Below are 26,588 nucleotides of genomic sequence, written 5' to 3'. Positions count from 1 at the left end.
TCATATCAAAGTCTTTAAGACTTATCAGCACGGAGGAGGCGCAGCCGAGTTAATCAGTGACAGAGAAATCGCGGAACATAAAATCAATCACAATAGACCTGCGTATTTTTTTCCCAGCAGACTCTTTATTTGATGTAAGCTTGCACAGCTGATAAAGAGCTGAGCTGCGTCGGAACACGGAGTGCGTCGAGGCCGATCTTCTCACAATGTGCCGGAGAACAAGTCAAGTCTCGCTCCACGAGGGCCGAGGCAGGACCGGTGTTTAATGGTTACCGTCTGAAATGTCACATTGGACAGACCGACGTCTCAGCTGGTCGAAAAAATGTCATTTCACGTTGCTGCAAAGTGCCCAACAACTTCTTCTTTTTTTTTTTCTTCTTAAGTGGTTAAAGTTCACTTTAGGTCAAGTAACAATGGTGGCGAGTATGCATTTTAATAGCTGCACCGTGCAAACCTGAACACAGTGGAGTAATAAAACAAAACAAAACAAAAAAAAACAAAACACAAAACGAAACACAGCAACACTCAGTGGCGACATTGTCGTGATGAAAACAAGTGTTCGTCTCTTTCGGCCGGCAGTGACTGTGAAAGCAGCGTCGACTGGGGGCCGGGGGGGTGCAGGAGTGGAGGGGAAGTCCGAACGCTGGCTCCTGATGCACTTTAGACGCGGGTTCCACCGACGGGCCTCGACGTGAAGTGCTGCCGTTCTTCCTGCCTGGTGAACTTGAACAAGTGCTCTTTAGAAACGACCGGTGACCGCAGGCCGCCTGCCGTCTGCGTCCGCTGCCGTTCACGCCGTGGCGGAACGAGGCGCCAGAGTCTAAACGAAAGGCCATCAGCTCAAATATGAAAAAAAAAACATAAAAAATGCTGAATGTTTTATTGAAATATCGGGCCCAGACTGTGAGGGTGATGTGAGAGAAGGTGTGAAGGGTAAAACAGAAAACGTGATTAATACCTATCCTCTCCGCACACCGCTTGGACAATTTGAAGATAAAACACTGACCACCCTCCCGCGCAGATTTCAAAAGGCTACAATAAATTACTAAAAAAAAGAAAAAAAAAAAAAAAGAAAAAAACAACCCCAAAATAGCAATAGTCATAAAAAAATGTGGTGAAAGTTCTTCAGAAACAGTGGTTGGAGGGTTGGTTGGTCGCTTGGTTGATGCCTGCAAACGCAGCATTCATAAAATAGTGGCTAAAAGAAGTTGAGAGTCCAGTCCAGACACAGCGCCTGGAGTTTCCTTGTCTCTGTCTCCCCCTTGTGGACACAAGCCTCATCTGTGGCTTAGCAAAAAAAAAACAAAAACAAAGAAAGAAAGAAGCAACAACCCCCGGGTGGACGAGCGTCCTCAGAGGACCAGCCTCTGCTCCACCGGCAGACTGTCCATCAGGCACTTGAGCTGCTCGTCGCCCAGCTTGATTTTGTCCTCCAGCTTGCGCTGCTCGATGATGAGCGCCGACTTCATCTTGACAAAGTGCTCGTAGTCCGTCAGCGTGTCCTCGGGCAGGTAGCTGCTCAGGATGTCGTAGACGACGCGCTCGCGGCGGTCCAGGTTCTCCTTCAGCTCCTTGGCGTCCTCGTGCTGTCGGATCAGCAGCTTCCTCTTCTCCATCAGCGTGCGCTGAAACAAAACGGACGCCAAATCAACGCACGAGGTCGGACTCGCGGACTCGGATGACCCGCCGAAGGTTCCACCCACCCTCTCCTCGGCGGTGGCGTCCTCCTCCAGGGTGTTGAGGGCGTTCTCCACCCGGGCCAGCCGGCCGGACAGGGACAGCAGCAGGCTCACCACCTTGTCCAGGTCTCCCACAAACATCCGGAACTTGTCCAGCTCGTTGGGTTTGCACACCTGCTGGACCCGGGCCTCCACCTCGTCCCCCAGGGCGTTGTTGTCCAGGATGTCCTCCTGGAGGCTCTCGCGGGCCTCGCGCAGCACCTGGAGCTTCTTGCTGAGGCTGTCGATCAGCTCTTGCTGCAAAGATGAAGGGAAAGAGGGGAAAAAAAACCCGGTGAGAGACAGGCCTTCGCGTGGGTCTGTTCAGACTTTGATATGCAGGGTACCTTCTTGTTGGCCAGGTCGATGTCCAGCTCCTCCTCTGAATCCTCCTCCTCGACCTCCTGCTCCTGCATGTCCTTCATCTTGATGAGCAGCTCTGCTTTGGGAGCAGACGTGCTGTAATATGCAGAGCTGGCCGCCATGCCGACGGCTGCAGCCATGCTGTCCTCCTTCTCCCTGGAATGCGAGCAGCACATCATTGTTATCATAGGGTGAGTGCAGAGGTCATCGTTGGATCACCTCCCTCACAATCATCTCTTGCGGCTGAACAATATTATGACTGAGTCATTGCTCTTGATCTGAAATTCCTCATTTTTCCACCTGCAGCGCCCTCGTGTGGACAAATCATTTATTGCCAACTGTTGGAGCCAGAAGATTAGAAAACAAATTCATACAAAATAAGGATACAAACCCAATTCAAACACGTATGTATTTATATTTCACAAACGGTTTTCTTTCTTTTGACTTTGCTTTTGAGCAGGAAGCTCAACTCATCACTTCTGGAAGCCTGCCTAAAAATCTAGACTCTCTTTTTCCGTTCCACCCTGCCTTTAACCTCCGTCACTGAGAGCCTCTACTGACCTCTCCTCGGCGGGGCGGGCGACTGCCTGCTTCGCCGGCAGCTTCCTGCGCTGCTGAGCTCCTTCCAGCAGCTGCTCGCCCTGAGGGAAGATGCCCTCCATCAGGTCCATGGTGGTCTTCATCTTGCTCTGATCCAGGATGTCGGCCAGCGAGCGGTCCTTTCCCATGATGTCCCGGGCCAGCTCCTCCCTCTTCTGCTCCTCTGCGAGTCCTGCGGTCCCCGCCGACGTCGTCATCCTGCAGCTGCCGGCAGCAGGCTGGTCTGTGGGCTGTGGCGGCGGCGGCGGCGGCGGCAGCGGCAGCTGACTGCTGCCATTGATGTGGTCTCTCCCGGTGCTCATGTACACGTCTCTCTGGGCCCAGGGGTCGGCGCGAGGGGCCGGCGGGCCGTCCTCCTCCCTGCCCTGGCGAGTGAAGGCGCAGAAGGGCGAGTCCCGCCCTGCGGCGCCGGGGCTGCCAAGCCGGGTGGTGGCGAGGCCCTGAGGCTCCGGAGCGGCGGCGGCGACGTCGTTGCACTGCAGGAAGGGACACTTGTCCTTCTCTGTGGCTTCCTCCGAGTGGATAATCCTGACCGGCACTTTCTTTGCTGCGGCTGCGGCGGCCTGGCTTCCTGTCACATGATCCATCCTGAAGCAAAGAACAAAAGAGCAAGGTTCTAAGATGAGACATTCCTTAATCTGTGTTTATTTCAGTGATATTTTAAGGGGGGGGGGGGGGGGGGGGGAGGGAGGGAGGGACAAACACTCGTTTTTTTTTTCCCCATTCCACACTCCTTTTCCTGGAACGTGAAGAAACATCTGGTTTCAGTTTGACACTTTAGTTTGTTATTACTCGCTTTGATAACATACACGCTCAGCCTTGGGATGGCTACAGACGACATCAATTAGTTCTGAATCAAGAGGATGAAAATTTTCCGAATGAGCCCTTTTAGACACGACTGAGCTGCATTAGGCCTGCGGACGGAACCGGAGACCATGCAGAGAATGACTCTATTTTACTGACAGAGCTCACATGTCAGTGGACGTTAAATAGACTCCATTGTACAAATGATGGAGACGTGATGAATCCTGACGATGAAGCTTCTGACTAAAAAGGAAAGACCACTTGAGGAAATGCAAAGATACCATTTTTCAAAAGAAAAAAAACAGAGCAAAGCAGCGTTTACCTGTTTGACTCCTCATGGCCGGTGGCAACGGGAGGCTTGTCGCTGAGTCTCTGAGGGGAGAAGTGCGGAGATGGAGAGCGCTGCCCCTCCATGGCTGTGTGGGAGGACGGCGGCGGCGGTGGTGGCGGTGGTAGTGGGGGGGAGGAGGGGGAGGCCGGCTGGCGATTGGACGCCGAGGGATGCTGCACTGCCCCTTGTCCTCCGTCTCCACGCACCGCGGCTCTGCTGACCTGCTCCGACTCTCCCTGGCCAGGGTGGGTGGAGGCAAAGGCGGAGCCGGGGCTGGCGAAGAAGGCCTCGCTCCGGGGGCCGGGGGGAGACTCGTGGGAGTCGACCTCTGGGCATCGGGGGGGCGGCGGGGGAGGCTTCTCCGCCGCAGACGTCCTGCCCCTGGGCCCGGGCCGGGACTGCGAGCCGCCGGGCTCCTCGCGAGAAGCAGACGGGGCCCCGTGGTCGGCGACGGCCGGGGCCGCTCGCTGCCCGCTCTCGGGATTGGCTCCGGCGGAGGGCGGAGCCGCCGGGTAGCGCTCCGACGAGTCCACGTCGGGCTTCTCCCTCGCCCTGTCCGAGAACCTGAGGAGCAACAATGGGAAGCTTTTAATTACAAAGCGCGGCGGAGACGAGCGGCCCGGCCCGAACTACAGGCTGCAGCTCCCGTCAAATAACACGCTGCGGCTGGGCGCGCGACCCGTGGCGGCGGGGCCTCTCCGGTCCCTCCGTCAGCCACTGTGATTATGCCAGCATGACAAGACACACGTCCTCCCCCCACCCCCACCGCAAGCCTCCGCCCTGCTGCTGCCGGCTCGGCTGGCAGCCCGAGGAGGAATATTCCAGTTCCCACAAGTCAGCGAAAGAGGAATAAATAATCCTCCAGACCGACCGGAGGAGAAGGAAAACTGGATCAGTTTTTCCTGCCCGAGTCTCTTTTGCACTGTTAACTCTTTGCAAGGCGAGACACACACACACACACACACACACACACACACACACACACACACACACACACACACACACACACACACACACACACACACACACACACACACACACACACACACACACACACACACGGTCTAATTAGAGCCCTGACAGAGAGCAAGAAGGAAGAGAGGATCATAAAGTGGACAACATATAATAGAGCCGAGCGTCGTCACGAGACTCGCGCACAAACTCAATTAAAAGCACTCCGAGAACATCAAGACAGAAATCATACAGCTTTGATTAAGGACACACCACCGCACACAGGTCACGGGATGCGACCCAATCAGAGCGAGCCTTGAAGCTGGCCACAGTCCCTCGATCGGCTGCCGTCTCTCTCGCACACACGGCACGACACGGGCAGGACGCCAGTGACGGATGATCTAATAACTCCGACTCTGACGGGCCAGTTCTTCTTCTGTGGAATCGAGCACCCGTCAGAACAGCTTTCAGCGTTTAGCTCTTGAGACAGAGGGTCACTTCAAGACGACACCGACACGGCTGCACACCTAAACTCTTCATGCCGCTATAAATTCAAGCATTCCTCAAGAATTTTCAATACATGACGTCAAACAAAAGGTCATCTATTGGGGTAAAAACTGTTTTTGTCTGACGGTGTTGTACACAGCGCTGGCCTATCGGAAAGTCACACGTTTAGAATCACACAGCTCACGTAATTTTGGTGTCGAGGCATTCATTTCAGCGTATTTCAATTCATTGCAATCAACGCACAAACTCACCTGGTGTGACGCTTGACTGCTAAAATCTCCATGGCAGCCCAGTCATTGGTGTCTCTGCTGTGAGTGTGTGTGTGTGTTGGCCGGTGTGCGTGGTGTGTGTGACAGCGGCCACCACCTGCCGGTGTCTTGTTACGCCTTGTCAATGACTCAAACTGGGTGGAGCTGCTCCTCCCTGAAGCTCGTCTCCGCAGCTTTGGGACAACGACGGTTTTCACTATCCGGCGCTCTGTCGCGATGTAAAACGTGCGTGCGCCAGGGCGCCGACGCTTGCCGATTGCTCAAGACGCGATACTCGTGAGTTTCATTCACGGGGGGGGGGGGGGGTAATGCAGAAAGACTCCTGAATAACTGGTTAGATAGCGGAGGAAGTCACCTCTGCTACGTCATCCGCAAACTGGCCCTGAAGTCACGTCATGGTTGTTGCATCGTGAGGATTTAAGGCATTCAGTCTTTGACTGTGATGGGCGCAGGGGTTAATGCAGAGTCAGTCTTGATCCCATGAAATCCAAAGTTGTCAGTCAACACGCTTTATTAAGCAAACAGCCCCGTCAGAACTTCATCCAATGTCAGCAAAAAAAAAAACAAAAAAGAAAAACACTACGCAAACCTCCGTCTCACTGCGTCTTAAACCTCTAATAAGACAAAACTTCTGCACCACGTTGGCACGAGCTGGCGTTTTCAGCGAGCCTGCGCCCACTTATTCAGACCCACGTGTTGTTTTTTCCCCCCAGTAGCCGAGTTTGTCATTTCGCTTAAAAAGAACCAAGAGAATTTTTCCATCATGACGTTTTCCAGCAAGGATGAAGGAGGAGGAGGAGGAGGAGGAGGACTGGGAACGTGCGGCCCGGTGAGGCTCTGCTCACTCAGGCAAACTCTGAGTGAGCAACACTGGGTGACGCACGACCCGGCTACACATGCCGAGTGACGCTGGGCAAACTGAGGTCGACTCGTTTTGAGAGATTAAGAGATCAGTTTTGGGATTTTTGACATGAACAAACTCACACCTTAACAATGTAAAAACCACGTACGATGCAGCGAAACAGCACATAAAAGAATAAAATAACGATAACGCCGGGTTTTAGCTTCTTTTAGCTTTAGCTTAGCTGCTAATGGCTTTAGTCCCCGACCGCCCCTGACTGTTGATGGGGCCTCCGACCAAGGGAAAGGTATCAAGCACCCCTCGTGACATCACAAATGGCCAATCCAGACTTGGGACTGACAGACTATTGTTGAAAAAATACTGATCCGGCGATTTTTTTTTTTTTTTGCACAACACGAGGCCTTTAACCGCCATGACACACGCCTGACTCGTACGGCTATTTATTTATGAGCGCTCAGGTCAGCGCTCCGATCGGAAGCCTTGAAGACCGCCACAGACATAAACAGCCGGCGTGGCAGAGAACTCCAGCAACGCAGAGAAAACACACAGCGTCTTATTAGACAGAAATTCATGCCTTTCAAGTGGCTCCTTAAACACTTCCTCACACACACACACACACACACACACACACACACACACACACACACACACACACACACACACACACACACACACACACACACACACACACACACACACACACACACACACACACACACACACACACACACACACCGCCTACAAAGCAGAGTCGAGAGGGGAGACTTGTGCCGTCACAGTTGCGGCAGTGGTGCTGGTATGCAGATTACAAAGAGCGCACTGTCCCACCCCAAGCCCACCGGCCCCCTCCCTCCGGCCAGAACGGCAAGAGGCAGAAACATGGAGATTCAAAGTCAAGAACAATGTTGATAATGAGGATTATTGTTGGCACAAAATACCAGACTGAAGCAAATGAGCAGTAGCAGGAGCAGGAGTGGGGTGGGTGGGAGAGTGAGGCCGGGGGGTGGTGGGGGGGGTCAGCACACGGAAAACAAACTCACCTGGTGGCGGTGGCGAGTCGTTCGGCAGGTTTGCTCTCCGTCTGGAAATATTCCGGCTCAGACCGTCGCGCAGGAACCTGAATCTTCTGTAAATAAAAGTTGACACGATACACACGATGACTGTCGGCAGGAGGGAGGAAGGAAAAAAGAGCGGCCGCAAGAAACAAAACCAAACAAAACAAAAGAGAGGAAAAAAAAAAGAAACTTTAAACCTTCCCCGAGACAAAAGGTCTGGTTTGCTGGAAAATTATTTCAACCAGACGGAAAAGAAACCAGCAAAGTTTTTTTTTTTTTTTTAAATGAATGCGCAATTTCTTTGGCGGTTTGAGGGCGTGTCGCATCGGCAAACGCAGATTAATATTTGACTTGGCTCCCTCTCTTGATGACAGTCCAGTCACTCTGCTCAACCTAAATAGAGGGAACGGCACCTTCACCTTCACCTAGTGGCTGGAAAACAGCGTCCATGTCGTCGCTTCTGCTGCGGTTATATAGAAAAACAAGTGAAAAAAAAAAAAATGACGACATTACGTTGGAGAGAACGCACCTGTCCGTAGAAGTCGGCCGAGGGAGACGAGCGGGACCTCTCGTGGTAGCACGTGGCTTTGCTCCTGTCCTCCGGTCCGGGATCCAGGATGTCGTCGGCTGACCTGTAGCGCCCTCTGGTTTCCCACGTTTTTTCTTGCGTGTTCCACGTGGCCTCGTACTCGGCGAAGGTGCCCAGCCTCTGCTGGTCTTGCGCGGACGGCCGGGAGACGCCTCCCCGGAGCTGCTCCGCCTGCTCAGCCTGCTCCGCGGACTCTTTGCCTCCTCTGACGCCTTTGTTTGATCCCTGCGCTTGGCTGTTTGCGCCAGGACTGCTTGCCTTTGCCTCGGCCGGGTTCTTGCCGTAGCCACGGGGCGAAATGTGACTCGACGAAGGAGGTTTGGCGCTCTCTGCCTGCCTCTCCTGGTCCAGCGAGGAGCTGTGGTTCTCGGGAAGATCCCTCTTCACCCCGACTTCATTGATTTTGTCCGGTTCAGAGAAGGACCTGACCTTCTTTTCGGCTTGGAAACGCTTCCGACCTCCAATCCGAGGTACGAGGCCGCCTGCTGGACCCATTTTCCCCACGACAGACTCTGAGCCGTCTTTGGAGGGGAAACTGGCCAAGGCCTCGGCCGACGGGTGCTCCAGGAGGACGGGCTCCAGGTCTTTTCTCCGGAACGACGTGGCCATGAGCACCCTGGTTTGAGCCTCCTTCAGGTTCACCTTGTAGGCGTTGGTGAAGGAGCCGTCGGCGGACGGCGGCGTGGAGTTCTCCAAGGGCTTCCAGGCGTCCTGATCCTCGTCGCCGTCGGCCGAGCTCGGGCTCTTCTGCAGCCGGGCCTTCCTCATCTGGATCTCGTTCCTCAGTGTGGTGGCGAAGCGGTCGCTGCGTCTCACCGGTTTGCCCTCCGGGGACTCGTCCATGGCCTGGCCCAGCCTGGCGTCTTGGCCCGTGGCGTCCAGGGAGAGGGAGTGAAGCATGGGCGTCTCCTGGGGGGAGATCCTGGTGCTCACCTGGCTGTGGTGGTGCCTGATGTCTGGGGGCAACTCCCTCTGCTGCGCCTGCTGCTGCGCCTGCTGCTGCGCCTGCTGCTGCGCCGGCAGCGAGCGCCGCTGCTGCTCAGACACTCTGCAGGACGTGTAAGAAATGACCTGAGACTCTGCAGCGCTCTGCACGCCCGGGCGTCCCTTATCATCGGCACTGAATTTGGGGACAAAGGTCTCCAGTGTTGTGGTAACGTGGTGCTTTGTGTATCCGTTGCTGTCCTTGCCTTGCGAGGAGTGTTGCTGCTGCTGCTGCTGCTGCTGCTGCAGCGGCTGCGGCTGCAGGTGCTGCTGCTGCTGCTGCGGCTGCAGGTGATATTTGACCTTGGTGACCTGCGTCTGCGGGCTCACGCCGCTCTGCTCGGACCCAGACTGCGCCTGCTCCTCGCAGGTTTTACCTGCGTGCGGGTTGGGCTGAGTCAGCTGACAGGTGGTGATGCAGTAGTACCGGCTCTGCCCGCCGCTGCTGTCGGCAGCCGGCGGGGTCGTGTTCAAATTCCTCCTCTGGTTGTGAGCGGCGTGCGGCGCAGAGCCGTTGGTCGGCAGCTCCTGCAGGCTGCAGTAGTAGCCGCCGACGTTCTGCGGCTTCGGCGCCGACGTAGCAGCGGCCCAGGGCTGGGAGTAAAAAGTGCTTTTGTCACTGTGGTGCCTCTGCTGAGGGGGCGGGGCCTGGCGGACGTCACCGCTGGACAGGGAGAAGTGTTTGTTGGAGTTGAACTGCTTCGGGTTGGGTTTGTCGGACGAGTTGTGGAAGTTGTTGGCGGACGGGTTGTAGCTGCGGCGGCTCTCGCCGCAGACGTGCGACTCGGGCGCCTCGGGCTGAGTGATGAGCAGCCCCCTCTCGTGCACCTTGGTGGCGGCGAAGCTATCGCTGCGTGCCGGTGGGGGTGGAGGCGGCGGTGGAGAGGAAGAGGAGGAGGAGGAGGAGGTGGGGGTGGGTTTCTTTTTTTCGGGGACGTGCCAAACGGGTCCCAGGCTGGTCCTGCTGGAGGTGGAGTGGCGGTGGCCGGCCGTCTCTTCAGCCTGCTGAGCCTCCCAGCCCGAGATGCCTCCAGACATCTGGGAGTAAACCAGCCTGTCGTCCTGCTTGACTCCCTCCGTCACATTCTGGTTGTTTCTGCCGCTGCCGCCGCCGATGCTCTGCTTCCCTCCGGAATCCCACTGACTGAATTTATGGACCATGTTCTCCGTGGAGGCCGTGTTGCTCTTCGACAGGGTGTAGTCCGGGGTGCCCGAGCTGGTGGAGAAGGAGCTGTAGGCCGAGTCCCGTTTCCCTCCTCCTCCTCCTCCTCCTCCTCCACCTCCTACTCCACCCCCTCCCAGGTGCTCCATGCTGTTGTTGGACTTGGCGGGCGACAGCTGGCCGGCCGGATACGGGTGCGAGACATGCTCTAGGCTGTCCATGCTGCCGTGGGAGCTGAACTGGTCCGATACCCTGCGCAGGTTTGTGGGCTCCCAGCCAGAGGAGAGGTCAGTGGAGGATGAGCTGCGGGTGAAAAAGGGAAACATGTGCGAACGTCAGCATTTTCCCACAAATCAGTGAAATATCAGAAGTCTGCTTCACGACTGTGCTTTTCAGCGGAGCATTTAGGAAAACCACACCTGCTATAGGCATCTTGTTCGATTGGAAACACAACAACTCATACTCTAAAAAGTACCTGCAGTACAGAAACCAACCTTCTTCTTCATAGGTGTAAGTTTATTGCTGCATTGAATGTTGCCACATATCAAAGTGCATCAAATCCCAAGACAAATAAAACACCTGAGAAACTTGGTAGATCCAAAGGTTACCTTGCATCATATCTGGTGTGCCACGCCGTTATGGGCGGAGAGTGCGTCTTAGCAGCTTCTGACTGGCTTTCATTGAACTTGGTGGAGTGCCAGGAGTGAGGCCTGCTTATGGGTTCATTTCTCCTGCAGGGAGAGAGAGACAAGGAGAGCAAAATAGAAAAAGGCAAAAAAAAAAAAAAAAACAGAAAGTGGATCAGAAACCAAACCCTTTCAAACAAACTGCCAAAGTCAGTGCAAACAACCCACTTAGTCAGCACTTAGTCTCTCTGCTTTTCTTTTTTTTTTTTTTTTAACAGCACCTTCCTGTTCCATTGAAAATATTTTAAAGTTATCATTCATGTGCATGAAACATACCCTTTGAAGCGATTCTTTCTGAATGCATGACGGACAAAAGTAAACACAACTTATTAGGATAAAGCCGACACACGTTGTAATGCAACACAATCTCATTCAGTCTCATAACTACGGCAACAAGAGTGCGCACGACTAGTTTACTGCATGCAATAAAAGTGGGATGAACACAGTTTATGTAATGGCCCACGAGATGATCCCGGAAAGAACATGTCAGAGAGGGCAGGTAACCATGGCAGAGTGGCGATGGGAAGAATGGAAATGACACCATGGACTGGTAGAATGATTGAGGCGATTGTGGGCAGGGGGGGGGGAGCGGGGCGGCGGCAGACTACTACTCCACTACAGATGAAGCCACATATAGGGTCCGTACCTCATGGAACTTCGCAAAATCTTCGTAAGAAAGCTTCTTGCCACATGCACGTCATTCTCTGAGGGCATTTTGTGACTTACAATATCCATTTTCACATTCCTGGGCAGCAGGGGGAATATAGCACACACACACACATACACTCAGTGCTCACCAACAACTGTGTTCACTTACAGCAGAAGACAGGAAACAGACGGCTCCACCTCCAGGCCGGGGCTCACTACGGCACTAAAGGGTTTTTATGATTTATTTTACCAATGTATATATATGTGTATGCCTGCATGACGGCCTCACACTGCGAGAACAACCCTAAAAAATGATTACAGTATTTGAGCGGGTCAGTAATATACAGTGGTGGAGCAGTCTGCAGTCATACGGTGTTGTAGCCCCCTCTATTGGCCAAATGTATGTACTCTGAGTGCAAACCGCTGCTGTCAGAGAAGTTACACAAAGCATTAAAAAAAAAACAAAATAAATAAAAACTGCCGGCCCAGAGAGATCGGAGACAGTGCAGGAGTCAAATGCTTTTCCTCATCTGATATTGGGTCCATTAATGTAACAGTATGTCGCTGAGGTGAAGTGCTTGTGTTAAGTCTTTGCCATATGGCGGCGGGGGGTGGGAGCCCAGCGTGAGGCAGGGGATGGGGAGAGGGGAGTGGGGGGGGTGGGGGCTTAGCATACAATAGGGAATCTCTTACACAATCAGATCAGCAACATCAGCCTCCAGTCAAGCTGTCGTCTGCCTCCCAGACGGCCACTCAGCTCTCGGCGCTGCTGACAACTCGCATCGAGTAGCATGAGAGCGGCGCTGCCAGTCAAGTGAAGCTAGGGAAACAAACTCAATATCTGGGAGGAGCGACTGCTGCTGGTTGTAGACACGCAGTCTTTTTCCTCTTTACTTCTGACGCCAAGCGAAAAGACACTGGATCTAAAGGGGGGGGGAAGACACTTTGAAACCTGCAGGCTCAGGAAGATGTGGTGGCGTCATTGCATTGACACCAACCTCAGTGTGTTTTAAAGACGCCCCACCTGATCTCACATCTGTTTTATACCAGCTATGATCTCTGGGATACATTATATAGACACCTCCTTAAAAATGGGCTGCTCTTCATGTAAACATAATAAATGTTTATTATTATTAGCAAATATAAAATGTGCATTTTATTAAAACGACACATCTGAATTTTCACTCCATTCAATGCCAACCGAGGCCTCAAGAATGTTACGCATTGCGCCTTTAAGTGTAGCACTGCGTCTCAGACTCCTGGCTGCTCGCTTTACTGGGAGAGAACTAAAAACACAACAAAAAAAAACTTCTGACAAAAGCTGCGGTTGCTTGTGTTCTCACTTCGCACTGCCACAAGGTCAAAAGGTCGCGCCCTCTCTGTCAACTTGTCGAAAAGCCTTCAATGATCTGACGACAAGAGTCTCAAACAACGGTTTCCTACAGATGAAAAGCTCAACACTTCTAACTAGGTGAAATGGGGAGAGGAAAAAAAAACAAAAACCCCTGAGCCATTATACTTACAACCTACACTAATTCTATGGATTGGGACTTTCCAGATTGTGACAGATTTGGTTAAGCTGCATAAAGTAGGACAATTCCACAAAATTAATTGTGGATTAAAAGCAAAGGCCTTTTGGGAGGACAAAGAGGAGCCGACGTGGAGCCGAGTCTTCCTGCTCCACTCGCTCAGTGTGCGTTTCTGGGGCACAAGGAGCTCGCCACACATGGCGCCAGCCATTGGGATGCAAATGAGCCTGGTTTTATTAGGCCTATCGTCAGGGCTACAGCTGGGCCGGCACAGATATGCTAGGAAAGTGAATCAGTTGCCTGGAATGGGGAGAGAGGAGGGGGGAGGGGTTGCCGGGGGGTGGGGGGTGGTGTTGGGGGGCAGTTTGGAAACCCTCCTGACTGGGGTCCACATTCAAAAATAAACAACTCTCAAGTGCATCTAAGATTAAAAAAAAAAAACCCAAATAAAACCAAAACAGGATCTGATTCCAACCAATTAGAAAAATGTTTTTTTTTCAGACGGACCTTTGATTTCACCTACAGCCCCGTCATTAAAGATTAACACACTGTTGGTTTTAGCTGATCGTAGCTTAACCTACATGACGGCTGACCTCATACAAAGATAAGAACAATCATAACAATAACAAAGTATTAGGGTCATTACAAAAAAAAAAAAAAAGCCCAGAGGGCCCCAATATGTCCTTTAGACACGACAGCACAAGAGGCAGCAGGTTGGCGGACACTAAAAAGTCAACTCACCGGGCATCAGGAGGGAACGACTCATGATGGACCCGCACGCAACATGTGTGTCCAAGTGAAATGTGCGATCAGACCTGTTGCTGGTTCGCTGGGCGGCACCACATCACTTCCAACGCATCAAGGAGCAGCAAAACTTAAAAATAAAAAAAGACACCCCTGATCCACAGAGGGCCGAGGATCATCGCACAAGCCCGGCGCAGGACCCCATAACATCCACACAGCAAGTCGGCAAAGTGAAAATAAGGCCGATCAGCACAGAGGGGCTAAATGTCTAAAAAGTTCTCAGGGCAGAATTAGTTTGATCAGAGGGCAGATTTCCCCCGGGATTACTGGGTGTTTTAGCCGGGAGAGGGGGTTGGAAGTGCAGCGGAGGAGGAGGAGGTCTATTGTCACAGCCAGTCCCTCTGCAGCAGCCCTGCACCTTGCCTCGTCTCATTGGCTCCCAGGGGCTAATATGCTAATGACGGGGACCAAATGCCGGACTCTTCTCTTCCCATCTCCCCTCTTGTGCGGCAAACACGCATTTCTGCCATTGCTATGGCAACGGCCTGCTCTTTATGGTGGCTCAGTGGCTGGCTGGCCGGCCGGCCGGCTAGCTGGGTGGGTGGGTGGTGGGGGCTATGTGTTTCCTGAAAGCTTTGGGGCCGAAGAACGTCAGGACGGCCCAGACTGAGCTCACACACACACACACACACACACACACACACCTGGAAGAGACACAGTTTGCAGTAGTTGTCCTTCCAGGTGGTCTAATTTCCTGTAGCAAGTCCGATAACGACCGCAGTAATATTGACTGAGGCCGGGTGTCTCATGCTGAATGACGTCAATCTGGCACACAGATCGACTTATTCTATTTTTCTGACCACAGCTGCCTTTAAACACTATTCTAAAAGTGACGGGCGGGCGCCTGATGTCCTGCTGTGTTTGTTCTATTTTTTTTTATTAATGAATGTGCTCTGGCACACTAGCCAGCGGTCTGGTGACAAGGCAGAGAGATTAGCAAAGAAAGGTTGCAACTCTTAAGCTGACAGGAAGGCAATAAAATTCACAGTCATCTATTGTGAGGGGAGCAGTCGAGCGTACAGTCCAAACAAGGTTTCCATTGTTAGCGCGAGTTGCAAGTGTTTGCATTATTTGCTGGTTTAACAAATGGCTCGCAGGGTGGTGGTGGTGGTGGTGGGTGAGGGGATGTTGGAATGTTTACCAGGTCTAATAAAGTTTGATTTGGCCGAGGTGAGAGATTATTGTCGTGTAAAAGGAGGAAAAAGGCGCCACCACACTGTGCACTTCAGACAAGTGGACGCAGCTCGACTCCGTGTGCGCAGGGATGAAAATGCAACATCAAGTGCAAGCAAGGCCGAGCGGACACGTGCTGAGGGCGGAGCCACGCTGGCTGCAGTCTGCAGGTGAACCGCTGGATTCCAGTTGCCCCCCCCCCCAAACCCCCTAAGCGTCTGACAAAGGCCCTCTTCAGGAGTCCCCACAATCAAACCAGTCATGCTCGGGGGGGGTGGGGGGGGTGAGTGGGGTGAACCGTGAGCAACGTGTAATGACGGCCACATTCCTGGACGGAGAGGCATTCCAGCTGTCAGGTCAACGGCTGTCTGCCATGACCCCCCCCCCCCAACCCAGCCAAAAAAACAAAAGAAAAAAACCAAAACAACAACAACACCTGGAGACCTTCAGCTGGAGGCCGAGGGTCGGAGGGACGCGCGCTCGCAGTCGCCGTGCGGATCGAGCGTCGTTTATTTGATTTCTCGCTCTGGAAGTTTTCGCGTCACATTTTGAGCGTTTTTTGGAGTCGCTCATCACCTCGTCATCATGGGGCAGCAAACCAAAACCAGACGGAGGGGGAGCAGGTGAGACGGTGGGATGTGATGAAATCTCTCCCAATAATGAACACCTCAGCTCGCGGCCAAAACCGTTTTAAGAAATCCACTTATGACAAGAATTCTGCGCCGAGCGTTCCGAGCATACTTAGTGGTCTTATATAGAGCGGAGGGGGAAGAAAAAAAAAAAAGGCCACTGCACTGCCTCCCCTGCTGAATGGGTGCACTGTACAGAGAGGGCATTAAGCTTATGCAGATATAATTGGATTGTGAGCGGAAAAAAAAAAAAAAAAAAAAAAAAAAGCACACATGGACATCAGTCATACTTTCAACAGCCTTTAACGGCCTTTAAAATGCTGCAAACAGCAAACCGCAGCTCCTCTCTCATGTGCGAAATAACGCAGCCTTTCAGCAGCTGTGGTGCTTGTGTAAAAAAAAAAAAAAGCCAGAAGGGGGAAACCTAAAAGCTGCAACGTGTTTGAAGTTCCATGTTGTAAAATTTAATGATTCGCTGTGTTGTTTGCGGCGCACGCTGCAATGATTTCAGGCCATCGGGACTGCAGGAGCCCCGCTGGTGAATAAAAATCTCACACGTGCGCAAGCAAACCATCGTCGCATAAACGCACCGAAGTGGAAATGTCAGAGACTGAAGGTGCAGGTTTGCCATGTACGACCCTCTAATGGGAACCAGGAGAGATGCTAATGTTTTGAATCATGCTTGCCTTGGTAAAAGTCAAATTACCGCGGTTCAAAAATATGCCAGGCTGAATCGCTCGAGTCCTGAACATCTCTTTTTAATCATCAGGGTTGTCCGTAACTGCATTTTTAACGAAACACATTTACCCAAGTTAGCGTCTCTTTGGGGATATTACGCTCCAGGCCTTAGAAGGTAAAATGCAGAAGAATCTCACGTGCCAATAATCAGAGATTTGTTGCCCAGAATTGTGCAACGTTGGCAGCAGCCCGGCGATAAAAACGTGCAAACTCCACACTGGCACCGACTTCACACCGACAGCTCTTGTGTTTGCTAAATGCCCATTTATGCTGTGAAAACTCTGCATGAGTGCTCCTCCTGCTGCTGCTGCTGCTGCTCCGAGAACACCCATGCAAACAAGGGGAGCAGCAGCAGCAGCCAGCGTCCATGTGCTGCATTTTTTTTTTTTTTGTGCGTGTGTGTGTGGTTGAGGCACGAGCGACGAGGACAAAACGCGTTCCCACAGGTGGCCACACCCATCCGTCCCTCTCGTGCTGCATCACGAGCCTTTTAGCCCTCCTCCCTCCCTCACTCCCGTGTGACATTACATACACACACACACACACACACAGGCGCGTTAGTCAGCCACATGCAAAATTGAGCGAGGCTCCGCCCCTCTGCCGGGACCACACCTGCAGCGGGGAGCAGGTTCTGACAGCTTCCTGGTCCGTGTTCAACCACTCAACGTTATCCCGGAGATAAAAGGGCCTGCGTTCCGCCACTGACACCAGACGTGCTCAGGCACGGATTGAGCTCCAGTCAAACAAAAAGGCACGGCGTTAGCAACGTGCGACGCTGAGGCAAAGCCATCCTTTTTTTTTTTTTTTTTGCTGGGTGTGAGAGAGAAGTGCACGAAGGAACGTACGAATCTGGTTGCGTTTAAGGGTCGAAGCCAAACCGCAAAGAAAGTGCTGGACTTGTACTTGTAAAAAAAACAAAACGAAAAACATGCAGAAACTGGTGCTGACAGGGCCCGAATCAGCGGCAGAGACTCCGAGCGAAGATGAATAAAAGAAATTGTTGAGCGCATGCGAGCAGAAGGACGGAGGAGCCCCGCGGGAGCACAAGTCTGCCTGCCGTGGAGCAGAAGAACAATGGGACTCGTCCTTGCGAGGAAACGTCTTCCTCCTGGAACAATCGCAAAACACGTTGCAACGATAAATAACGAGACCCTCGAGCTATGCATCCTGCCGCGTTGCCGTTCACGACCCACTTCCTCCTCCCGGCCCTCCGTGACTTCATCTTGAAGAGTGCGGAGTCTCTGGCAGGGCACAAGAAACAACTTTTTCTTTCCTGTTGTAGTAGCCTACCAAAAAAAAAACACTTTGCTGACATGGCTGTGAGCCGAGATGTGTAATTGTAGGCATTAGCAGTTTGTGTCTATATATTTTTGTGCTGCAGCGGGTTGTAGATTCAGTCAGCGGGTAAACGGTCATTAGCCGTGACACATGAAACTTCATCACCAAACATCGCACCATTGCACCTATAAGTATTTCTCTAAAATGGTTAGGACATACTTTGTATTATATTATATTATTCATTATATTGTTTTTTTTTTCTTCTTAATTTTACTCTATACTTCATTCCTGCCACATTTGCTGTATATTCACCATATAGAGGGCACTGTATAGCACTTAGCTTCGGTTCATAAAAATCAATTAAAAGATTTTCTTTTATCATTGCCTTTCCTTTACTGCAGTTGGTCAACAATAAACATCAATTTTAAAATGTGACACTGGCAGTAATGTAGCTGCCAGCTCTGTCTATTTTTAAACCAGTGAGAAAAGCAGTGAGACAGGCAGTAAATCCAGCTCCCGCCTGTCAAGATCACAACTGAAGGAAACAGTGGTAGAGCTGGAAACTTTACTTATCCGCAGCCTTTCAGCTGTCCCACCAAACAGCGTGCGCCTTCTGTTTACAAAACCTACCCTGGACCTTTTACTCTGAGCCCATTAGCTCTGGAGCCGGTGGAGTCGATGAATGAGCGTGACTCAGCTGCGTCCTTGTGGAGGAACAAACAGCGTGCGGACTTCCTCCTACGGCTGGATTTGTTCGGGGATTATGTTATGATTTGACACAACGCAGACAGAAACGTGGAGCGAGACAATGAGACCAGTGTTCCGCGGTGCAAGGCCGGTAGTGGAAGGAGGGGAGGGGCCTGGAGGACGCGCGATTGATCAGCAACAGAGGACACGATAGCTGAACAGCGCCGCTGATTGGCCAACGACTTGGAAGTGATAATGGGGACTGCGAGTTTGTTGTAATCGTTCGCCAACACTCAACAATGCCAAGTACAAATGTCTTTTCAATGAGGGCGCGTCGCCAACGAACTGGAACATTTTTCTTTTTTTCAAAATCTCCCCACACCTGCCAGAGCGTGAGTCACTAAAGGAAATTATGTCACCGAAAACATCCTTTCCGCCTGTGGAACTCGAGATTGAAGGATGATGTCACACGCCGCGAACTCTTTTGGGCTGCATCCAAGCGACAAGCCTGGTTGAACAGGACAATCCAGCTAGCCAGCTAACGTGCTAGCGCGCACTCAGCTAGCGCGCACTCAGCAGCAGCAGCAGAAGCTCTTGTGTCCTGGAGAGCAGCGGCCGGTTGCCATGGCGAGCTGAGCGCGCTACACCAGTGTTGCACGGGGATCCTTTACCCACCTCTTCACCGCCAGGCTCAGGGTCTTGTGGGAGCCCTTCACTAGGCAAATGGCCTCCTGCCTGTAGCCACTCAGGGGAATCTCATTGATGTTGACAAGCTCGTCTCCCACCTGGAGATTCACAGCTGCCGCCTTGCTGCCCTCTTCGACCTGCAACACAAACACAGCAGACAGACGACTGGGGGTTAGACACTCTTTGCTTTATGGAGCAGCCAACACTTAGAGGAAATGTTTCTCCTTCTTCCTCTGGACGGGAAGTTGGTAGCGCCGGTTAATGCTGCTCGTCACTGTACAGCTACATTACTTTGTTGTTGCGTTAACAGCACCTACCCACCCCTGGCGTGATCTTAGGTAAAATTAAATGAGACCCTGTTGAATTTTTGTATTGTATTTGTAAAAAAGGAAAAGGAAAACCTATTTATTTAGAAAAACTTTAAAACCATAGAATTCCACTGTTAGATTTTGGATTTTGCAGCATAACTGCAGTTGAAACAAGGCTTTTAAGATAAACATAGGTGTCCTATAAAGAACATTGTGCTACCCATTAACTGTGCCTCTAGAAGTCCATCCTTTACTTATTCCGCTTGCCCCCTTTTAGACAGTCTGCGCTCCAAACACACAGTTCTCCCGGCAGTCTCCCTTTATCCCCCTTTTGATGTGGGGAAGGCCCAGCAAAGCATCACTTTCAGGATGAGGCTGAAATGCAGCCTCTTGCTGCTGTAAACAGAGGGTTAAACACGGTGTTCTCAGGAGACCTTGAGGAGGTTTTTTGGTTTATGTAAGCCCGCTTCATTAGAACAGAACAGAACAGAATATAAAAATAAAGATCAGAAGACGGGGATAATACTCGGACTCTGTGAGGAATGCACCAGAAAGCCGGGGGGGGTCCCTATGTTGACAATGTGAAAGTATGCGATATGATAAATAAAAATACTCCCATGTTCGCCAAACTTCACAGCGGTGCGGAACACAATCAAAGGCCGCTTGCACAAACAGACGGTGTTGTGTTTATTTGAGGCCAGACACCTGCAATAACACGTCTGCAGGAGGGAAGTGGAGTACAGTCGAAGAGCTGCTGCTGCTGCTGCTGCTGCTGCTGCTGCTGCTGCTGCAGCAGAGAAGGAAAACAAACGGAGAGAACCTCCGAGGTGACTTGAAGAGGTGCAATGTCGGCACGCCGGGTCAGAAACTATCTGAAGGTTGGACGACTGTTGGCGCGTTGACGCGCGAGAGGCTGAGCTCTGCGGTCGATTATCAGTCCCTTACTCCAACAGTGAGAGGGGCTGACATGACTCCACCGCAGAGGAATGTGTACATTTACAGACCATTACGTGTTAAACGACCTCTCCGAGGCCAGAGAGCTCCAATCAAGGAGCGCTTGCTTGCTTTCTTTCTCTCTTTTTTTTTTTTTTTTTTTTTAAATCAAAACCGATCTCAAGGCAAGGTTGCCGAGGATTTTTTTTTTTACGAGGACTGGCTGGAATCCTGCGCGGCGCCTCATATGGTCATGTATTGCCGAGGAGAAAGTGCATCACCCGCGGATTTACTGGAAGTTACAGTGTTTTAAAAATGGAACGGCGGGTCATTCTCGCAGCAACGCCGCACGCCTCCAACGGATTAAAGAACACAAACACCCGGCGCGGCGGTGAAATAATCATAGCAATTTCAGTGGGCTTTGCACAGACGCCAGGAAATGATGTAGCGTGAGAGAGCGGGATGGAGGTGCAGGCCGGCGGTGCTCAAAGTGGGGTCCAAGGGACGCCAAGGGGTTCCTTGAGCGGCGCTAAAGGGGCCCTGAACACAGATAAAGATCACTTGGTTTTATTTACAATGACAGTTATCTAGGTCATGGATTTAACCTAATTCATGGTGTGGAGCATCGAGACTGAGTGTCAATCTGCGGTGTCGCTAGTGGGGTCTTGATAATTGAAGGGCTGCGGAAGCGCTGGTGTAGAATACACAGAGCAAAGAATAGCGAGCGGAATAAAAAGTACTATATTAAATTGACTTTCCAGAGCCAGAGGTGACAGTCCCCTTTGTGACATCACAAAATTTCAATTTCTAGACCTACTGTATGGTGGAGCCAGCTAAGGAAGCAATATTGCTGGAAAACACTGATGAGCCAATTTTAAACAATACATTAGCTACAAAGAAAAGAAAAATAACTAAAGATATCAGTAAACTCTCAGTAACAATTTAGAAAGACAACGATGTAACAACATGGTGATTTGAAACTACACGGTAGCTTAAAAATGATTTTATTTTTTTTTTCTGCCATACGTCTGCTCAGTGTGCACCAGCCACACGGTGTCCATTGTTTACCATCCTCCTGGAGGCCACACTATCAGTCACAGTGCAGCCGTCCTGGACACACAGTGATCCTCAAAAATAGCCCCGCGGCTCCCGTGAGGGACGTGAGGGGAAGGATGTGGTGGCGGCCCGACGAGGGCGAGGGACGGATGGACGGACGTGTGTTTTCTGCTGACAGACGTCCTCCGCTGCATGCGGACAGGCCCGCTGGGCTCAGTGTACTGGCCGGGACGGCGTGCTTACATCACCGGCGGCCTTCATTGTTGTTTGACAAGAAGACGGCGAGTGCAGGAAAAACCACAAAACTTTTCCCCTCTGTGACCTCAGCACCGTCTCTTTTTTTTCTCATTTTAATCTATCCCTGACACATGCTGAAGGCATTTGCACATTTGTCTTGCTTCCTTATGTTCTAAACAAGTAGCCATATAAGTCCACACTGCATTGAGAAAAATATTCTTTAGAACTTTGACTTGTTGAATTTCTCAGACTGCGTGCACCAAAACCCACAATTCTGAAAAAAAAAAAAAAAAAAAAAGAATTAATAAAATCTGCCCTTTGTGACATCACAACAGGACATTGATACCTCCTCTCCCATTAGTCATTACACCCCCCTGTTGGGTGTTGACTCCACCTTCTTTTTTGTCCCGCTTCCGCACAAATAATTGGCAGGGAGCTAAACCCAGCGTTTTAGCAGAGAGTTCAAATATGTCGCTTTCTGGATTTTCTGGATAAAATAATCACATTAGGATGTTCAACTAGATTCTGGAATGGAAAACAGAGGTCTAAAAAATGTTTACTGAAAGATGAAAAGCAGTTCAAATATCTTGCTTTTACAGATTGTCTGGAAATTGTGCAAGATATCCATTTGCTCTATTAGTTTAGCCTTTGCACAGAGATCTGAGAGGCAAGGAGCAGCGCTAATCCATCTCCCTGTGAGTCATCTCTGCTCCAGAGGGTGAGCAATCTCTAAAAAGAGTCGCTTGGTCTTGTCACACAGACGACTGCATAATCACTAAGAGCTGTTTACCTGCAGGTCATTTTTCACAGCGTGTGGTAACGCCGGTGCCTCACGAGCTCCTTCAAAGGAAACAATATTTTCGCTCTTACAAAATTTCGATCCCGGCGGAGGAAAGGTAGCCATGAGGTGCAAGCCCAGCTGTGTTGTGTAAAACAGGATTATGTAAGATTATTGAGACTAAGGGCTTTAGGTCCACCGAGACCTTCAGCATAACCTGAGCTATGAGTGGAATGATGGGAATGTTAATTAGATCCAGGATTTCTTTTTTTTTTTAAACAAATACTCAAGACTTCTCATTAGATGGCAGGGCTGCTCTTCCCCATCATCTCGGCAGCTGCAGAAAGTGCACACACACACACACACACAAGCGTAAAGGGACAAGAAGAATCATCCCCCGTCTCCGTCCAGCCCTGCACTCATCTGCTTGACTTTGCTCGACTTCAATTCTTTGCCCAGCAGCTTTTTTTTTCTTTTTCTCAAACGCAGGTTAGTGATGTACTTTCAGATGTGGGCAAGCCCTGCAACTATTACAGTTTTGACTCCAGCCAAGTCCTGCGTGTTCAGACACGGGCAGAATGTGTTATTTTAACACAATGCGAACAAAATAAAACCAAGTTGGGACGTGGGGCACATGAGGGAGCGCCAACTGCCAAGTTCAGGAGGAGCGATCAAACACAAATATGTGACAGATGTAGAACAAAGTGCATCAGGTAGTACATATAGTCCAGCGTGCACTCTGTCTGCCCTGCAGTGCGTCCACATATTTATGTCATGATAAAAGAAAAATGCTTGGATGAGGGGGCCTCGAGCATTTTTGCGCAGGACTGTGGCTCGTGTTCAACTAATTTCAAGCTGCCTCGCATCTTTATCTGGCCGCCACGTATAATTTAGCCGCATACCTTTGTGAAACAACAGCCGTAATCTGACTGCCAGTGCAAAAAGAGAACAAATCACTAATCCTGACTACACTTCTTATCCCACTGCGCCATTCCAACGGGCTTCGAGCTGTCACAGATAATTCACTACATTTGGAGAATCAAACAAAGCTTCAACATTCCTGCTCTGCTCCTGGTACCGCAGGACACCCTGAAATATGGAGTTCAAGCCAGTTCAAAAATAAAAAGACAGCAAATGACTTGAGGGGGGAGGGGAAGTTGGGGGGGAGGGAGTTAAAAACGCAACAGAGCCTTGGTGACGAGTGGGATTTTAGTCTCGATTCGATCGCAGTGATGCGTCTCACCATCAGATTCAGGTCCAACGTTTCCTTGATCCTCGGCGCTGGTGGCAAAATATTAACAAACTGCTTCAGTCAGTATTAAACCAGAGAATGGCAGGTAGTCCAACAGGGCAACACTTCACCCCACGTGGCTCAGCGACGTGACTCTGTCACTTATTTCCACAGAGTGTGAAAACTCCCAAGTTGCCAGAGATGATGGAATGATCTTTCCTGAGAGACCTACACCGGCAGAGTGAAGACCACCACCGGCTCCCACATCCCCGACCTCCATTAGGAAATGAACTTCAGACCCACGGGGATGGCAAACAAAACTCAAACACGCACACAGGTTCACGAAAAAAAAAATGGAGATGCAAGTATTTCACCAGCTCACACAAACTAACAAGGTCTCATGAGGTAAATCATTAGCTAGCCAACAGAGAAATGTTGTAGATGGTGTGACATCAGCGCTCACTGGGCTGTGCCACGTTCAGAAGCTCTCATGAACACTAGAGGCAGAGAGTGTCTCATGGTCTCCCACTTCACCAAACAAGAACGCATAACAATCGCACACCGAGCTGCACCATGACGAGGCCTGCGGCCGTGCTCTCACTTCTCTAAAACTGTGCTAAGGCTCCCAGGAATTATGCTGAGAGGCAAAAAAAATGCTCTCGTGCTGAGTGCTAACAAACTGCAAACTTGACTGTTCCTGCGAGAAAGTCATGGTAAAGAAAAACACAGGCAACAGGTTGCTCTCACAGACTTAGTGTTTCAACGGAGTCCCTGGTCATGCACGTCAGCAGACATGTATTTTAGTAATTAATCAACACTTGGGGCATTTATGCACGCAGAAAGTGAGTGTTCACGATCTTTCTTTTTCATTTCTATTGTGACGAATGCTGAGACAAGGAGGCCTCCTTCCTGATGATGCCTCCCTGCTTGTTGAATGTGTCTTTGTGGGGGCTGAGTTTGGCTAGTAGCAGCATTATTTATGCTACAGCAGTATTCAGACTGACAATCGCTTTCCTTTGACTAGTTGACAATCCATTATGAGTGGGAGATTGGAGATTGGAAGGAATATTTACCTTGGTTATGAGCAGCGGTTCCCGATGCTCCAGCCCCCCTCTGAGCGTAAAACCCCACGGAGCCCCTCCGGAGAGAAATACTTCCACCAGCTTCCAGCCGTCTCCATCTCTGTCCCTTGGATCCAGATCGTCGGCTTTCTGCCAATAGGCCTCTGTCTCCATGTAGCGTGGATCATTTCTATATCCATCAGTATCCATGGTACTGTTTAAAAAAAAAGACACAAAGAAGACACGTGTCCAAACAAATGTTCAGACTCAAGATGTTAGTGTGTGCATCTGAGTATCCAAAAATACGCCGATGTTGCCAAACACCGATGCTTTGTTCCAGCAACGCACTGACAACTATGTATAAACTCTTTATCTATGGAAATGACAGCAAGCTGGAAATATGAGCAAGACTTCACTTTGCAGCATTGTTTGGGGCCACATGTTTTACAGCTGATCTTTTAAGCCGGCCTGGACCTGAAAAGACTACATGCTGCTCACAAAATCTAGACCCTAACCCCAACACTGAAGAGACTCAGTGTCCCGACAAGAAGATGTATCAACTCAAAAACAGCCTCTGGTCTGAATGATCCCTGATATAAAATATATTTGATTATCAAATATATTTTATGATCCATCCATTTCCAAGATCGGCTTGTTCCTGGGCTCAGGGTCACGGATAGTTGATGTTAATTGTTTTTACAGACCATTGTGAATGACTGTTAAGTTACTATAAAATACTAGTTTTTCCCGAAATTATAAATTAATGTTTGACAAAATCATAAAGTTAAACATACCGTTTTGTTTGCTCTATTTATTGTGGCATTATTTAGATGGAAATGCTTCCCTAGGACGGGGTTGAAGTCCAGACGAGAGTCAAGCGATACAGGAGCAATATCACTTTTTTTGTGTGTGTGTGTGTTAGGAAGCGCATGCTGCTGCAGCAAGGGTGTGTTAGTCACGTTAAGCATTAGCAGTCACTGTAACTCTCGGTGACACCTACTTATTGGAACGCAAGAGTCGCCACGTACTGTCACCTTGAGAACTTTGCCTCATTTGAACAACATCGTTTTACATCAAACCTAAAGGCTTATCACCCCTCACGCGGCTACAAAGACTTGACATTTACAAAGAGATTTTTTTTTGGGGGGGGGAACCAATAAAGTGACTCAGTCAACATTCCCTCGGTTCTGCTCGTCATGTCTGTCTTGTGTGGTCGAGGGGGTGGGGGGGGAAAATGCATTTCGGACTGTAGCGGCTGAAGGAAACACCTGCTGTTGTCCTTGGCACTGACGCAAAATTAATGCTCTTAAGAGCGAGAGAATTAAACAGACGTGAGTAATGTCGAGCAGCGAACAATGGACACCGTCGCCATCGGCAGTGCCCACACCGGGAGGCTCGCTGCTCTCCACAACAGGTGACCGAAACCCGAGTTTCAATAAACAACACTGGACCGGGACTTTGACGGGACTCGGCGGCACCGCGAGGTCCACGGAAGTCTGTTACTAAACAAATAAATGAAAATAAATTGTCAACCTTACCTGGAAATGAAACTGTCGGACGAACCGGGGCGCAGAGGCTTCGTCGGGGTGGCACGCAGCTAGATCCCGGGTTTACGTTGCACATGGGACACTTTATCCTTTGTTACCGGTTTACCTGGAAAAGTGTCATGTCGGAAAAGTTTGCCAGCCTTCGGGAAAAGAAAAGAAAGGGGAAAACTAAAATTAAAACAAAGGAGGTTGCAAGTGTTTCCCTCCCACCCCGGACTCAGACGCAACACTTCAGTCCGTATCCTAGTCCGGGATAGACACCGAGGACGACACACTGACACACTCATGAGTTTATATGAGCTAAGCTAGTGCGGCTAGCCTAGCTCCCCATCCTGCGGCGACAGAGCAAGTGTAGGGAGAAGGCGGCGCGAGCGCGCCATCTA

General features: G+C 50.6%; 1 protein-coding gene across 1 annotated transcript; it reads right to left on the bottom strand.

The window, feature by feature from the left end:
* Window positions 1-105: 105 nt before the first annotated feature.
* Window positions 106-26,588, bottom strand: shroom2a (shroom family member 2a). The gene is made up of 12 exons (XM_076045574.1): window positions 26,197-26,588; window positions 24,671-24,872; window positions 19,043-19,191; window positions 10,804-10,926; window positions 9,067-10,498; window positions 7,990-9,030; window positions 7,446-7,531; window positions 3,808-4,380; window positions 2,643-3,269; window positions 2,066-2,237; window positions 1,704-1,976; window positions 106-1,625 (listed from the first exon to the last, which is right to left on the bottom strand). Exons 2-12 carry the CDS (start codon window positions 24,866-24,868, stop codon window positions 1,353-1,355), a joined length of 4,947 nt encoding a protein of 1,648 aa, XP_075901689.1. The 5' UTR covers window positions 24,869-24,872; window positions 26,197-26,588; the 3' UTR covers window positions 106-1,352.

This window comes from Nelusetta ayraudi, unplaced genomic scaffold, assembly GCF_046127955.1.
Source record: "Nelusetta ayraudi isolate G7.1 ecotype Tasmania unplaced genomic scaffold, CSIRO-AGI_Nayr_v1 ptg000084l, whole genome shotgun sequence".
Classification (NCBI taxonomy): domain Eukaryota; kingdom Metazoa; phylum Chordata; class Actinopteri; order Tetraodontiformes; family Monacanthidae; genus Nelusetta; species Nelusetta ayraudi.
The sequence above is the reverse complement of the archived record's forward strand: the minus strand, read 5'-3'. Positions and strand labels throughout refer to the sequence as shown.